This window comes from Lutjanus erythropterus, chromosome 18 (assembly GCF_056507025.1).
Source record: "Lutjanus erythropterus isolate fLutEry1 chromosome 18, fLutEry1.hap2, whole genome shotgun sequence".
Lineage (NCBI taxonomy): Eukaryota > Metazoa > Chordata > Actinopteri > Lutjaniformes > Lutjanidae > Lutjanus > Lutjanus erythropterus.
Window position 1 is genome coordinate 5,960,558 of NC_139334.1, and position 15,967 is coordinate 5,976,524.

At 38.2% G+C, this 15,967-nt stretch overlaps 3 protein-coding genes across 3 annotated transcripts; 1 reads left to right on the top strand and 2 right to left on the bottom strand.

The window, feature by feature from the left end:
* The first annotated feature begins 517 nt into the window (after nt 1-517).
* rhd (Rh blood group, D antigen) lies at nt 518-5,696 on the top strand. The gene is made up of 10 exons (XM_084741948.1): nt 518-743; nt 1,434-1,620; nt 1,789-1,939; nt 2,066-2,213; nt 2,963-3,135; nt 3,331-3,468; nt 3,554-3,681; nt 3,778-3,857; nt 4,208-4,281; nt 5,486-5,696. The coding sequence occupies exons 1-10, from the start codon at nt 593-595 to the stop codon at nt 5,510-5,512; spliced, it is 1,257 nt and encodes a 418-aa protein (XP_084598074.1). The 5' UTR covers nt 518-592; the 3' UTR covers nt 5,513-5,696.
* A 12-nt stretch (nt 5,697-5,708) lies between these two features.
* tmem50a (transmembrane protein 50A) lies at nt 5,709-10,619 on the bottom strand. The gene is made up of 7 exons (XM_084741949.1): nt 10,534-10,619; nt 9,853-9,958; nt 9,530-9,642; nt 7,963-8,030; nt 7,647-7,739; nt 6,553-6,613; nt 5,709-6,465 (listed from the first exon to the last, which is right to left on the bottom strand). The coding sequence occupies exons 2-7, from the start codon at nt 9,952-9,954 to the stop codon at nt 6,420-6,422; spliced, it is 483 nt and encodes a 160-aa protein (XP_084598075.1). The 5' UTR covers nt 9,955-9,958; nt 10,534-10,619; the 3' UTR covers nt 5,709-6,419.
* Nucleotides 10,620-12,341: 1,722 nt separating this feature from the next.
* mgst3b (microsomal glutathione S-transferase 3b) lies at nt 12,342-15,848 on the bottom strand. Its single transcript, XM_084741943.1, has 4 exons — nt 15,632-15,848; nt 15,389-15,511; nt 15,015-15,087; nt 12,342-12,665 (listed from the first exon to the last, which is right to left on the bottom strand). Exons 1-4 carry the CDS (start codon nt 15,755-15,757, stop codon nt 12,565-12,567), a joined length of 423 nt encoding a protein of 140 aa, XP_084598069.1. The 5' UTR covers nt 15,758-15,848; the 3' UTR covers nt 12,342-12,564.
* Between the last annotated feature and the right edge of the window lie 119 nt (nt 15,849-15,967).

Sequence of the window (15,967 nt, forward strand, 5' to 3'; positions counted from 1 at the left end):
AATTTCCTCAAGCTTGTTTTTCATGTAATTTCTTTTCACATTAGTTCATGCATTTCTGCTTTCTATTGTGCAAAGGGGTGGGGGGGGGGGGGGGGGCGTCATTTTAAGTACAGCAATACTAGTTAGGATGCCATTCAGGTTAAACGGGGTCGGGGCTGCTTTGGTGCATGTTGGTATCACTTGTGTTTACCTTACTATTTCATATCAATATATCTGCCTTAAAAATGTTTATTAGCCTAATCCACAGTCTAGGTGATGTCTAAATGTGGTAATATTAAACTATTAATGCTACATTTATCCACAAAGAGACAATTTTGAAAAAGTAGCTATTCACTTTAATAAGCAATCCAATTCAGAGATATTTTTCATGACCTAAATCTTTATATGCATTTGTTTTGAAGGTGGTTACTGTGTGGTTAAAACTAATAAAACAGTCATCAAAATCACACTTCACTCATGATTGGTCAGAACAGATATTTTACATATCTACCAGCCGATAAAACGGAAGTATGGGTTCAAGGTTTCGCCCTCTTTAAAGCGCCGGGGCGACACACGCGTCAGTTGGAAGAGAAGAGCGCAGGGAACATCTCCAATGGCTCCGCAGTACGCACCAAGTCTGCGCTCCCGTCTGGCACCTCTGCTGCTTCTTCTGCAGACAGGCTTCATTGTCATATATTCCTTTTACATTCGGATCGACAGCCATGTAAAAGAAGATGGGACTGCCTTCAGCAACTTTTACCCAGGTAAGTTTGGAGAGGGTTGAGGGGGCGAGACAATGGGGGGGTGACATGTAGACATTTTTGTTTCCTTGGAATAACACGTTAAAACAACAGCGTACATTTCAAGCTACTTCATCCAGGTTCTTTAAAAAGCTAAATGAAATTTTATACTTGAATCCAGGGGTCTGGGGAGGGGCTGCAGTTATTACTGTTGGGCATTGATAAGCTCATGCAGTAACTGGTTCTTCAGGAGCAGATGACCTGGGTTGCTTCCTGAAAATTGGCAGTAGTGGAATGTAATAAAGTATATTTACTCAAGTACTGTTCTTATGTACAATTTTAAGGCACGTGTACTTTATTTGAACTCTAATTGAATATTTGTTACTTTATACTTCTATTCCACAAAATTTTGTTGAACCTTTTATTCCACTACACATATTTGACAGCATTAGCTTCATTAGACTACCAGCTCATTTGCAGATTCAGATCATTAGAATACACCCTCTGTTGCTACTTGGACACATCTTCGGCACTGGCATACTTATGTACTTTTACTTAGGTACATTAGATTTAGAATGGAGGAATGAAGTACTTCTACCACCACTGAAACTTGGGCTTTGAGGTGAAACCCAGCAGAAGTGACTGTATTGTACAAGCCTGTCCTGTGATTCGGGTGTGTGAACATTTTTAAAGCCCACTACTTCTCTCCTGCAGAGTTCCAGGATGTGAACGTGATGGTGGTTCTTGGGTTTGGCTTTTTGTGCACTTTTCTAGTGCGGTATGGTTTCAGTGGCTCTGGGTTCAACCTCCTTGTGGCTGTCATAGCCACCCAGTGGGCTGTCCTACTCCTTGGAATTGAGTCCTGGTATTACAGAGGGTGGATCAGGCTAGATTTGAGAAGGTAAGTCGTCAGCTGAGGCAGTCATTTTGACACATTTTAAATTTGATGGCACATATCTGACACTCAGTTGAACCGAGATGTATTAGACAGCATCAGCCAGCCTCTGCAATATTACACATATTTGCCAGTTGCAATTTGTAAGTTAGTGGTTATAATGTTTTGTTACAGTTTAGTAGTTGCAGAGATGTGCGCTGCCTCTGCCCTCATTTCAATGGGAGCCGTGCTGGGGAAGACCAACCCGGTCCAGCTCATCCTTCTCGCCCTGCTGGAGGTGACAGGGTTTGTCCTGAATAAGTGGCTCCTCCGGACTCTGCTCAAAGTAAGAGACTTTCACACTTACATCAGTTCAGTTCAGTTACAACATATTCAAATCAACCACATGCCCTACATGCTATGTACTTAGGTCATCCTGATATTTGTTTATAATGGTGTTTTCTAACTCCAGGTCCAGTATCTGAACAGCATCATGCTGCTTCACATCTTCGGGGCCTTCTTTGGACTCGTACTGGCCTGGATACTGCAACGTAAAGGATCCAGTCAGGGTTTTGAAAAAGAGAAATTTGATCGCAAAACAGGATTATTCTCCATGCTGGGTAACTAGTAGTGTAGACTATGATTTCATGTTACTGCTGGATAGGGACGGATTATGAGACAGTGGGCCCCGGGGCACAGACATGTACAAGGCCCCATCATCTGTCCTACACAGACCTTGTGGTTGTTTTGCTTGTTTTTGTAGCAGCTTATTTCCTTTTGTAGTAATTTTGCACATTTTTTGTAACCATTCAGTGTCTCTTTGTAGTTGTTACACATCGTTCTGTAGTTTTGTGTCTCTATGTGGTCGTTTTGTGCTGGTTGTTTTGTCTCTCTTTGTAGTCTTCTTGTCTCTCTAGTTATTTGTGCCTCTTAATGTGTTATTTTGCAACTTTTTGTGGTTGTTTTGCTCCTTTTTGTTGTAGTTGCTTTGTGTCCCTTTGAGGTCATTTTGTGGTCCTTTTGTGTTTTTAATGGTTGTTTGCCCCATTTTGTAGTTTAGCATCATTTTGTGGCAATTTTGTGTCTTTTGTAGTTGTTTTCCATCTCTCTGTGTTTTTTTCTGTCCATTTCTGCTTTATTTGTTCTTTTAGAGTCATTTTACATCTATTTGTGGTCATTTTTTATCTTTTGTTGTTGTTTTGTATCTCTTTGTGATAATGTTATTTGTAGTTTTAGTTTTAGTCTTTTTATGGTCATTATATGTCTGTTGTGGTCATTTTGTGTCTTTTGTAGTTGTTTTGTGCTCATTTGTGATCATTGTATGTATTTTGTAGCCATATAATAATACTATGAATCCTCTGTTCTCCAGGGATTGTGTTCCTCTGGATGTTTTGGCCCAGTTTCAATTCAGTCCTTGTGGATGATCGTTTTCCTGGGAGGAAGCTAGGGGCCGTGTTGAGCACCTACCTGGCCCTGGCTGTCAGTGCTGTAACAGCAGCTGCTCTGTCTGTGCTCTCGAGTCCCAAGGGAAAACTCAACCTGGTATGATCTGACACTTGATATCTTAACTCACCATTATGCTCTTTCATGAACAGTCCTTATTCGCTTGAGTGACAGGACTTACACCTGTTAAGTATCACAAGAGCTGATCAAAAAAAAAAAATCCAATCAATCTGTGTGATTAATTCCAGTGATAACTGTTTTATAATGAAGCATATATCTTCACTCCTCTGTCAGATCCATGTGCAGTCATGTACCCTTGCCGGCGGTGTTGCTGTTGGGGTGTCCATGTCAGCAGTTAATCAGCCATGGGAAGCCATGACAATTGGATTCACTGCTGCTGTTGTATCAACCATCGGATTCAGATACCTTAAGGTTTTGATCACCACATGGACACCTTCATACCACTTGATTAAATAATTTACGCATCACAGCTCCTCATAAAGCTTTTATTTTCCAGAACCACATGCTGCTTGCATTTCAGTGCCATGACACCTGTACTATACTGAGCACACATGGACTCCCTGGTCTACTGGGATGGCTAGCACAACTCGTCCTACAGATTAGAGACTATGATGATCACGCAACGTAAGAATGCACCTGTCATATGATGCACACATGCACATGCACACACACACACACAAAGGTGTGACACCCCTTTGTGATTGGTCTTTTATTTTGTAGGGCAATCCGGTTTGCTGTATTTCACATTTGTGTTCTCCTCGTCACCATCACTCTGAGTCTGGCCATGGGAATCATTACAGGTGTGTCTTCTTTCTAGTAAAGTTTCCATTATCAGCAGCCTGGTACAATCATACAAAAAGACTGATGGTCAATTTTGAATTATTCTGTACCACCTGAGTTCTTTGGTCCACAAAATGTCTGAAAATGGTGAAAAATTATCCCCCAAGTCCAAGATGATGTCCTCAAATGTCTTGTTTTGTCCACAACCCAAAGATATTCAACTTATTGTCATAGATGAGACAAGAAATTTTGAATAAATCTTAAAAACTTACTGAAATCTTTTTTTTTAAGTGTATATCACTATCATATTATAAAGTACGTTTGCCATTTGTAGGTTTTACTAATGACTCTTATATGTCACTATTTAAAGGGTTCCTACTCAAGTGGAAGATCTGGAGACCACCCCAAGACAAGAAATGTTTTGATGATCAGGCTTTCTGGGAGGTAGGCAGTCAAGTCTGTCTTCTTACAAGCAAACAAAATATGTGACTGAAGAGAATTTTTTTTTCTGCACTGAAAAGAAGTCATCAATTCTAATTAGCTATAGTGATACTAAACAGTTATGTATGGACATCCATTTTTTTGCAGAGATGTACGAATAACCCCAATTTAATAACAGTTTGGACGTTGTGTAAAACATAAATAAAAACAGAATGCAATGATTCGCAAAAAACTTTTCAAACTACATTCAATTGAAAAAAGTACAAAGACAAGATATTTAATGTTCGAACTGATTAACTTTATTGGTTTTTCAAAATATACATTCAGTCTGGATCTGATGCCTGTAGTATGTTGGAAAAAAAAGTTGGGACAGGAGCATATTTACCAGTGTGATACATCATTATCATTGTCTTTTAACAACACTCATTAAGCATTTGGGAACAAAGGACACCAACTGCTGAGGTTTGAAAAGTGAAAGTCTTCTCCATTCATGCGCCCTACATGCAGAGACGTCTGTGGATTCTCTGAATCTTTTAATGATACTCTCGATGGTTGACGGCAAAATCCCTAAATTCAGGCGGTGAACCTCACTCCATCCATGCTTGTGAACAACTGAGCCCCTTTAATTCCCATCAAGATACTGTCAGCCGTTACCAGCTAACCTGGACACCGGGAAAACGTTCCAAACAGATGTTTTTTTTTGTCCCAACATTTTTGAAATGTGTTGCAGGCATCAAATTCAGAATGAGTGTACATTTACAAAAACAATTTTTTAATACGTTTATCAGTTTCAACATTAAATATCTTGTCTCTGTACTATAATCATTTGAATACAAGTCAAAAGCAAATACTTGCATTTAGATTTTTATTTACATTTTGCACAACTTTCCCAGCTTTTTTGGAATCAGGGTTGTAATTATGAAAGACACTAAAAATAATAACGTACTATCTATAGATAATGACATTAAATTGAGAGTTTCTTATTATTTTGAGATAATAACTCAATATTTTTAGAGATATAATCATGATTTTGAGATACTCATACATAATTTCCAGAAAGTTTCTCATAATAATGATTTCCAGTTTTTTTTTTCATCAAATTGGCAGAAATGGGTTTTCACAGTCATGTATTTAGCATTATTTTATTTTGTTGTGCTATACCATAAAAAGGTCAATTCATAATACAACATATTTTCATGTTTTGCAGTTTTCCCATCTTTCAGTACGCAAGTAAGAATATGAAGAAAGAAGTTGACCAAGCCTGACCTTGGAAGTACAAAACTACTTTTGGTGCTTATTTCTGTCGCTAATCATAATTTCGTACAATTACTTTTATTTTTGTATAAGGTAGTTTATAGATATTTTTATATGTGCAAGACTAGGATAATTAAAAAAGGTTTGAACTGCGGAAACATTAATGTAAGACTCAGTTACTGCTCAGTATGTTTCTGTTTAATGGTGCCACGGTCGTCAGAAACTGACCTCATGTTTTGGATGTTACACAAGCAAATGGATAAGTGTTGCAGTCAAATACAAATCTCCAGTACACATACAACACACTACAGTTGTGAAACCTTTGTTGACTTCATGTCAGCCATAAATTAAGATGGCTGCAAAGTTTCAGAGCTGACACTGGTATTTCAGGAAAAATACAAACAGTCCTGTATGCTTACATTCAGTAAATGTGTACAGTATTATGAAATATTGCCCTTAATGATAATTTGTACCACAATAATTTATGTTCTTTCCACTTAAGAGACAACTAGAATTAATGGATGTCAACAGAAGTAAGTATAATCAAAGTAAATGTGGACAGTTAAGGGAAGTAAAGCTCCCAAAATATACTTTTTTATACACAAATTGTAAACCATCATAACAACATGGCTACACAGTCTGAGTGCAAATAGACACATGTAAAGATGTGCCACACAAAGTTGAAAATGTTCAACTTTAAAGTAATCTATGGAATTTGTGCTTAGTTATGATTTAGCCATTATACAGCAAATGATATAAATTAAAAATGTTAATCTGAAAGCTAAAAAAGTTTATATATAAAGTGAATAACCACTAAAGCATATTGTCTCATACAATATAGAAAGCAGAGTGTATAAACAGTGGACATAAAGACACCCAGGAAACCATTACTGCCACAGATCCTCTGTGCGTCCAAACTTGAAGACCAAACCCCTAATCAGAAGACAGAGAGACAGTGTAAGAGAAATATTTCCTCAAAATACCTGTGATGAAGTGTGCCGCTGAGGACTGTTAGCTTACCCGAAGAAAATGAACGCATTCTGGAAGAAAATGGCGATACCGGGGTAGACAATAGGCTTTTCTGCAAAAGACAACAGATTTACAAGTTACTTTTTCATTTGACACAGTACCACAATGAATAAATGAGGAGGTTTTTATGACTGGACTTCACAACCTGTTGCTCACTTCATACAGCAACATGCATAGTAAATGACTGCATCATATGCTATGTTCAATGTGCATTCAATGTGTTAACACATTCAGCACAGGCACGAAGACACTAACCTGCAAGTAGAGCAGGATGCTGGTGTGAGCCCCGTTAACAGGAGCCACACTGCAGTGGCTACATTACGATGTCATAAACTCATTCACTTACACATGCTGTGGTCCCACTCGGTCTGAAAAGCTGGCTCATTTAGTGAGTTGTTATGTTTTGTAAGCAAATGTGCAAGGTTCATAATGCACAGCACAAACTGACACGCATTCCAGCGACATTTAAAATATGGTTTGGTTATTCAATAATGTAATTAACAGCTTCCAATGGCTCTCAATACTTGTAATAAATTGTGCTCAGTTTGACTGTTTTCTTACTTTTCATAGTTGTTAAATAGTCTAAATTAAAATTTCCTTTTAATCATCAGGAAATTAGTCAGCAGGAGCATCCCTCGTCTAGACCATACTATTTATATTTACAGAGCAGATGATTGTAAGGATGAGGAGTCAGAGAGCCAAATTTAACTACAGCTTCATGTGGAGTAATGGCTGCTACTTCTCGACAGAGGTGTGTCTAGATGTGGAGTCAGTCGTGGGATTGTGATGTGACTGGTTTCACAGAAACAGATTTTATCCAAAATTTCAAAAATCCACATTTCAAGAACCAGACCTGTATCAGCTTTGGGACCACATATGAAAGTGGCCCAAATCAGATTTGAAAAGATCATATGTGCCTGCAGTCTGAACACAGCCATGCTGGCTTAATTCTCTGCAATTTTCAAAACACAAGTCTGAGTTGCTCAATACTGTAACGTGCCTGTAAACGTCACACCCCAAAACTGTTCACTAAACAGTCGGTGCAAATTGGGTTATGGTGTGTGAAGCAGACAAACAGGACTTACTTGGCACTACGAATCCTCCAAACAGAATCCACATGGAGGCGATGAGGGAGCCAAAAGCCAGCATGAAGCCAAGGAAGAGCCACACTCGAGCGCCTGCAGACAGAGATAAGACAGGGTGGGTCAGTGAGTGACTCTAGGCAACGCTTCTTTGAGTTTGTGTTTTACCGCCTGTATGTTGTATTGGTGGCAGATAAAAATAAACAGTATGAAATGAGAGTACTGTAGAAACCGGGTGTGACAGAGTTACGATATCCAGTGAAGGCAGCATCGGTATAAACAGAAAAAAGTTGGCAGTTTATCATCTTATCATACACACCTGTCTGTCCCATGCAGCCTTCACTGTAGCTGTCTCCTCTCACTTGGCCATTTGAAACAGCATTTATCCTATATCAAATGAAATGGAAAAAAAAATTACAAACAAAACAGACGCTACTTAGTAATACTGTTTTTACACCAAATTAGCATGTGTATGAATGTCTTTTTAAACACAGGTAACCCCCCTTAAAATACCCAATTTACTCCGTTTTACATTGCCAGTACATGAGTTAACATTTCCATTCTTTTTTCTAAGGTGTCATTTTTGCTTTCCCAAACACACCAGCAAAGAGGATTACTAAAACATAGAAAGCAGCATGGAGGCAGGGGACAATGTTATGGTGGTTACTTTTTGGTCTCTTTTACTTTAGTCTCTCTTTCAAAATCAACACCAACTAATTTGGAATGATGTTGAAGTGCTGCTTGAAGGTAGACAGACAGAATTTGTGGCTGATATGATAAAGAGTCGCAGAAGTTGCAGACGGAGGCAACAAGCCTTCAAGCATCCTGCCAATGTTGAAAAGGGGAAAAAAACAGCGTCCATTCAGGTGTCGAGTTTCCATCATGGCCATCAGACCTAGAGCCAATTAATAACCGTGACTTAGAGTTGTCCCTATACTGCAATGCTAATTGTACCCTTTCACACTGAAGAAAAATGCCAGATGTTAGTGGGTATTTGTCCACTATAAAAGGGACTGTTGTCTGATCCTATGGTAATAATTCAATGCAATAGGTGGGACTGTCCCTTAGACAAGATAAGAATTACAAGTAGCATCTTATCCCAAACTGAAGGACAAGTTGGGACATAGCACGTAGACAAAAAAATATCATCACAAGATCCACTTATTTTGTGTTTCAGAGGCTTTCAGCCCTGAGTCATGGGTGTTCTTAGCAGATGGATTTGCTTGGTTGTGGTGGAGATAAATGTGGAATTTCAATCACATGATAACTACTGAGAACACTAGATCAAACTTGTTCACAGCATCAAATGGGAGGGTTTGAAGTCATCAACCAGGAGTCAGTTGATGGCCACCCACATCTGAAACTGGAGCCAAGGGTAACCACCCTACCCCCCCAACAGACAACTACCAGTCAGTCACATGACTGAAACTTTATACTTAGGTCACGTGATAACAACTATGCCATCTGCATGACAAATGAGCAACTCCAGATGCTGAGGAAGTCCTGGAGATGTGGCTTTAAACTTAAACCTGCTTTAAGGAACTTTAATATTTTGTTTATTTTGGATAATCTGTAGACAAAAAGCATCAGTGTTTCCACAGCAATAACCACATAATATACTGTCAGAAAAACATTCTCCTCCTTCTGTTTAACGGGCTAATGTACAACTCACTGTAACTCTGGCTATGAAAATGTAAACACAGGCTTGTGTCATCCGATTTCATGGAGAATCTGACCCAGTGATAGGCATTAGCAATAACTATATAGTAATACCCAATTTTCTAACCAGTTAAAAACTCCTTGTAGTAGCTTTAAGCAACACCAAATAATTTACCCTTGTGATGATGAATCTCAGTGATATAAACAGTCTGCAAAGTCTGTCTTACATGAGAAACGCCAGTGTAGCGATGACTCCACAAGTGTGATAGGCATGGTGAAAGTTTGCCTCTTCAGGATATTTAACTGCTGCGTCGATGATGATCCACCAACCAGTGAAGAACTGCAACAACAAGATCCACAGGACAAGTATGAACATGCATGTCAAATGTGTAATAAATCTGCAGCATGGGTATTTAAAACAGGAATCCAGAGCTCTGCATATGTACGCTTATGATTAGTAAGGAAAGCATAGACTATAAACACAAATCTCCACCTCCCCCATGTTGCTACGGTCTATTTGGACTGAACTGTGAGACAACCAGTGAAATACCAGAACTCCAGCAGCTATAGAAGCGATGGTGTTTCTTCTCTCCCCCCAGTCCACATTGCACTCGCAGTCTCCGCATCGGATCCCGTCCAGAAATCCTGACATGACTCTGAGGAAATGAAAGGGCGTTAGTTAGGGCCAACAATGCGTAAAAGTGAAAACAACAAAAACTTTCCAGAAATTCTCAATCATCTCGACTACTCAACTATTAAATATATATATATATAAAACAGCCAAATTCAATTCCTCCACAAACTGTTGTTGGAACTCCGTAAAAACAATGAGTACTGTTACTGTATGTTTATGCGCAGTCTCTGTACAGTCAGGATGATGCTCAACTCTCTGGCTTAACCTATATACCAGACACCAACAATCAACAACTCCTGATTTTTACACTAAAGCTCCGTAACATCAATTCCACAACAAAGATATCGATGTGTCCACTATGAAGCCGTTAAAACACAAACTGTATTCACACGGTAGATTAAAAAAAAACACGGATGTGTCGTCGGATTCTTTTGTTCATTGCTTTGGCACTAGCAAACATTTCCTTGAAGATTTCTTCTAGCTACGAAGTCGCTAAAAATAATAGCATAACTCAAACGACAACGGTAGTACAAAGCGGAAATACAAACTACAACAGCATTTCTCGACTGTTATGTCATTTTTGAAAGGAATTCTTACCTTTTATTTTCGTTTTTTGATGTGGACCCCCTAGATATATACGACTTAGCTTCCGAGAGAGCTCGGCTGTGCACATGCGCAGTTGATCCACACCCATTTGGGGAAGCTCGTGTCTAGGAGGGAACCCAAGATTTGCAAAACTCTCGCGAGATTTGTACTGTGCATTTTGTACGAACTATGTTTTGTAATATGTTAATATATGTTCAATATTTTGGCAGGTTTAGGGACAGAACCACTTGATTAGGGTTAGGAAACGATCATGGTTTGGATTAAAATGTAGCACTCTCGCGAGATTTGTCGCGAGTCTGGGGTTCCCTTCTAGCCACGGCCGAGAGCCACTGAGACGCTGTTGCTATTGCTGCATTCAGGTGTTGTGAACAAATTGAATTTTATAAAGATTACAAGCACGTTAACCTTTCAAAAAGTAGAAGCTTAGGTATGTGGGGATTTTTATACGTTAATCGACTTATATGTGATAGAACTGTTGTATAAATGTATAAATGAGCGCACTTAAGTGAACAGTCGTATACTGGTAGGTCAAACTGAAAGTGATGAAATATAAATCAACATAGTGTATGCATAGCTTCTTCGGCTTAATATAAAGTACAGGTTTAATGGTCTTACTCATTAAAGTATAGAGTCAACTCCGTAATTATTGTCCCTATTATTTCCCAATAAAATGCTTAAACTGCCGTGCGCATGCGGTTTTCCCGATTCATTACTTTGGAAGTACGAGCTTAGCACTAGTTCATGAAGGAAGCACAGTGGATAAGCATTTTGCAGAGCTCTTATGCTTTAACATTGATTTATGAAGATATGCCGGACTCCTGAAAATCCTGAAAATAATGCATACATTTGCCACTTAACCAAATCCAAAGTTTATCTATGCAAAGATAAAAAACAATAAATACTTAAATATATCTCAAATTATATCTAAATAATGAAAACATAAATATGAGAAAGCAGATGTCAAATAATGCAGTGGTCCACAAACAGGGGTCCGTGGCACTCAGGCACACGCACACACACACAGACACACACACACGTTATTATTATTATTATTATTATTATTATTATTATTATTATTTAATTTTTTGAGGCATCATAGAGCAATGAATAATATTTTAATTTTAAAAATAGTTAATAGATTGTATTCAAGGCATATCATATTTAAGTTCCAGGCTAAGCCTATTATTGTTCTTTGTATGTTTTTTTTTTGTATGTGATGTATATTATTTAAAATAATTAAAAGCATTTTATTCTTTGTATGCACTAAGAATGAAACACACTTTCTTGATCTATGTGTCTAGATTATGTTACAGGTATTTTGTGTTTACATGGTGCAAATATTTTTAATACATTTCTTCTAATACATGTTTGTTATATTGTTCTTTTACAATTAGAAGTGTTTTAAAAAAATGAATCTCTGAAAGAATATATGTATGTATTGTCTTTCCTTTACTTGTATACAGGCCTGTTTGTATTTTACTGCGCTTTATCTGTGGGTCAGTGGTATGGGTGGGTGTGAAGCAACTAAATAAATGTTTACAACATGCCAGTTACTGAAACAAAGGGGTAAAGGTTTACACTATTGTTATCTGAGAGGACATGACTTTCTAGATACAGTCAACATAATATTTCTCAGACTACCGTAGTTTGTTAAGGTGGCCAGTAGATCTTGAAACCATTTGCTGCATGGTTTGATGGGAGATTTGCGCCTAAGACATCATGTGTGAGTCACATGGGGCCTTCATGCCTCCCGCAAATCCTTTTCTTATTCACAAACTGCAACATTACATATGTGGGGCTGTAGTATCAGTCAGTTATCTACTTTATTGTTGATGAGTACATGGAGAAGACATTCACAAGAAATACTGGACTATAAAGATATCAAGTTACTGGTCCATTAAAACATGTTGAGCGTCATCATTTGAAATGAACATTTCAAGAATTATACAGCTACTTAAGAGGTGATGCATCTGACAATGCCATGCGGGCCAGTGGGAATGAGTAAACAAGATGTCAGTTGTCTTAAAAGACTCCAAGCAACTGTAAGGCCACAGATATGGACAGAATGATGACGCCAAAGTATCCAATGTAGCCGTAGGCACCTTTCATCCTCTTGGCTGGATCTGGAACAAAACATAAAACAGAACAATGCAAACTTTCAAAGAAGTAGAATGAAACGACAGTCAGTATAATAAAATGATTACCAAATTTGTTCATGAGATAATGTTTTGGTCTGATTTTGAAATTCTGAACCCCTAATACTTTGACAAAAAAACGCATTAAATGACAGTGCATTACTTATTCTAAAATAAGTAGATTAAACAATTACCATAATTTAGATCACATATACCTTTTATCTCTGTCATTATCTTTGACCCATATGCTGTCTTCTGTAAATGATTCAACAACAACAACAAAAACTGGGTGAGGAGCAACAAAAATGCTCAGACAATCACTGGACTGCCATCTCACTGTAACCTACACTTCTTTTGCTACAGTGGGTCATATTTTGTGCAAATTTGAAATGATTTATTGTGATTTAAATCATTAACAAGACAAACAGGATCAAATGACACTAATCAGTACTGGAATAGTTTTACCACCTACCTAATTACTAGGAGTGCAGCAGTAGATAAGAAGGTAGAAGAATTATGACCTTGAACGATGAATTATGACCCATTGCAGCCTCTCGCTCAAATGATTATACTTTGTTTTTTATTCCTTAAGGGCCCCTACATTTATTTAATTTTGAACCATGTGCTTTTATAAACTTGTCAAAAAAAGTTTGGAAATTTGTTTTTGGTCAATCATATCTCTGTTATCACCTGATTATTAATATTGTATCTTATATCATTGGAAAACCTGTTCATTTCTGTTGGAGCCACAGTAATATTTTTTCTTTCTTTTGTTTCTTAATTAATCAGAGGTGATTATTTGTAAATAGAGATGCGGTTTTGTTGTTTGTACACAGGATGGAGCACTAGGTCAGAAGGTAATATAGGTAAGAGGCAGGTGATGAGCAGCAGGTGTGTGAACAGGGCAAGCAAACAGTTTTTTGACCGTGTGTGGCAGCGTGGAAGTTTGGCAATGAGCTAGAACTGAAACTGTTAAATGGATACTGACCCGTGATGGACACTAAACCTGTTAAATGGAAACCTGTCTAAGATGAATAATGGACGTATAATGATTTACCTGTGTGAAGGTGAGCACCTGTGGAAATAAATGGGTTACCGCACTCAAAGATATCGGCGAATCGGACATTGGTTTATTGTTGTTGCCAAGAACACGCGTCCGAACAAGTTCTCCCCGTTCACCCCTCAGTGGCCTTAAATGTACTGACTGTTTGTTCAACAACTGAAGTATAAAATTACCAATATGTCTTGTCACTGATAAAGAGTTCAATCAGCCAATCTCTCAAACAACTCAAAACTCACTTGGCACCCACACACATAATCAGCTGTGCTGCTCATCCAACAAATTCAGGATCCTTACAAACTGAGCATCATTTTTAAGTGAAATTAACAGGCTTTGCGATATATAAGATCCAATAATAAAGCAACTTTCTTTGACAAGTTTATTATATTCCACACATCTATAAACTTCCATACATAGTAGTGGGCGCATTTAGATACTACAATTAAGTAAAAGGACCAATATAGAAATGTAAAAATACTTATTACTGGCATTAGAGATCCTACTTAACTTGTAAAGTACAAAGGTATCCGCAGCAAAATGTACTTTAATTGTTAAAGTGAAAGAGCTTTTGTCCCTGTGGTTGATATATATTGTTTTATATGGAAATAATCCTGATGCAGCAGTGTGGATGGTAAGTAGCATAGTTACTGCTGTGGCTGGTAAAGGTGGACTTAGTTGTAACTACTTTATATACAGTCAACTACTTTAGTCCAGTGGTTCCCACCCTAACATTCGAGCCCCCTCAACATGGTCACAAGTGTCAAGACAAATGTTTGGGAAGCGTTGGATAATTTTACTGAACGGTTATTTAAATATGATCATGCAAGGTGTTGAGAGTGAAAATCACTGCTGGATATTAGGGGACTCAACTTGACACTACTTGGTTGTGATTAGTCACAAACTGGCTGGAAACCACTGACGTAATGTGTTGGATTTTGCAAGTTTATTCTATTTGTCTTTATGTAAAATCTCAAAGGTCCAGTGTGTAAGATTTGCAAGGATTTACTGGTAGAATAAAGCAAAAATTAAACATAATATTCAGAAGTATATTTTCATTACTGTATAATCACCTGAAGTTAAGAACTGTTGTGTCTGTGACAAAGAACAAGCCCTTTATATCTATAAAAATGTAGTGCACTAAAAGTAGAAACTAGCATAAAATACATAAGTACACCAAATTTGTACTTAAGGACAGTACTTGAGTAAATGTATTATGTATAATCAGGGCCGGGAGGGTTACTTTAAAAATGTATTCTGATACAATTAGTCAGTCTTACCTCCTGTGTAGTAGCCCCAGGCATAGGAAAACCTGCTGGTCACCCAAATAGCCCCGAGCACAGATGCTGATAACTGAGAATGAATGAATTACGAAACAGAATTACGAAACAGCTTGGAAATACAAGGGTGACACGGTCTGAAAATATGCATAATCACGGTGACACTGTCTGTTTTTGACTCTGTTATCTCGAGGAGGATTTATGGCAAAGATCACCTGTCCCTCCCACACACGACTGGCATGTGTTGCAAGAGTCGTAGTAGCCCGTAACATCCCATTCTGAGCCCAACTTGTACAGAGACTAAATATCTTACACATCATGCGCAAGTAAATTTGTGGCTGTGTGTAATTAAAGTGTGTACACATTATACTTACCGGGTAGACAAGTGCTGCGATAGTCTGGAAAACAAGCCACTGAGGGTACACCTCCAGGGTGTTCTGATGTGCTCTCTGGATACAGTTAAACACCTGCTCCTTGTCACTGTACATAGTGGGATACTGCAAAAATAAAGATTCGCATGCGACAAATTAGCAAGAGAAACAAATGGAAAAAACGTTTCCATTGCAGCTTTAGGCGTCCAATACTGAGTTGTTCTCAAGTCACATATCAACTGTTACCTTCACGTCGTACTTCTTCCTGGCACCCCCGACCTTAATTCCTAAGTAGCTCAGCATAATCCAGCTGTAGAAGTAGGTAAATATGACATATCCAAAGTTGGACGGCAGTACAGTCAGAAGATCCATCTCTGCTCGACGTGTTGCCCGCAGTTCAGAGGACGGCAGCAGCGCGCGCAAACGACGCAGCGGTCAATATATAACCCAGTGGAGAGGAAGGAAACAAGGTAAACAGACTGGAGATTACATAAAATATCGCGAGATCGCCTGACTGTCGAGGATATATTTAAAGGGCAATACTGCAAAGTTCATTATTATTATTGTTGTTGTTATTATTCA

Coding starts and splice junctions, on each gene's coding strand:
- rhd (XM_084741948.1), top strand. CDS start 593: ATGGCTCCGCAGTACGCACCAAGTCTGCGCTCCCGTCTGGCACCTCTG. Junction 1,940..2,065: donor TCCTCCGGACTCTGCTCAAA/GTAAGAGACTTT, acceptor TTCTAACTCCAG/GTCCAGTATCTGAACAGCAT. Junction 3,858..4,207: donor GGCCATGGGAATCATTACAG/GTGTGTCTTCTT, acceptor CACTATTTAAAG/GGTTCCTACTCAAGTGGAAG.
- tmem50a (XM_084741949.1), bottom strand. CDS start 9,954: ATGTCAGGATTTCTGGACGGGATCCGATGCGGAGACTGCGAGTGCAAT. Junction 9,643..9,852: donor CTATAGCTGCTGGAGTTCTG/GTATTTCACTGG, acceptor TTGTTGTTGCAG/TTCTTCACTGGTTGGTGGAT. Junction 8,031..9,529: donor GCTACACTGGCGTTTCTCAT/GTAAGACAGACT, acceptor CATTTGATATAG/GATAAATGCTGTTTCAAATG.
- mgst3b (XM_084741943.1), bottom strand. CDS start 15,757: ATGGATCTTCTGACTGTACTGCCGTCCAACTTTGGATATGTCATATTT. Junction 15,088..15,388: donor TCGCAGCACTTGTCTACCCG/GTAAGTATAATG, acceptor ATTCATTCTCAG/TTATCAGCATCTGTGCTCGG. Junction 12,666..15,014: donor CTGGGGCTACTACACAGGAG/GTAAGACTGACT, acceptor GTTTTGTTCCAG/ATCCAGCCAAGAGGATGAAA.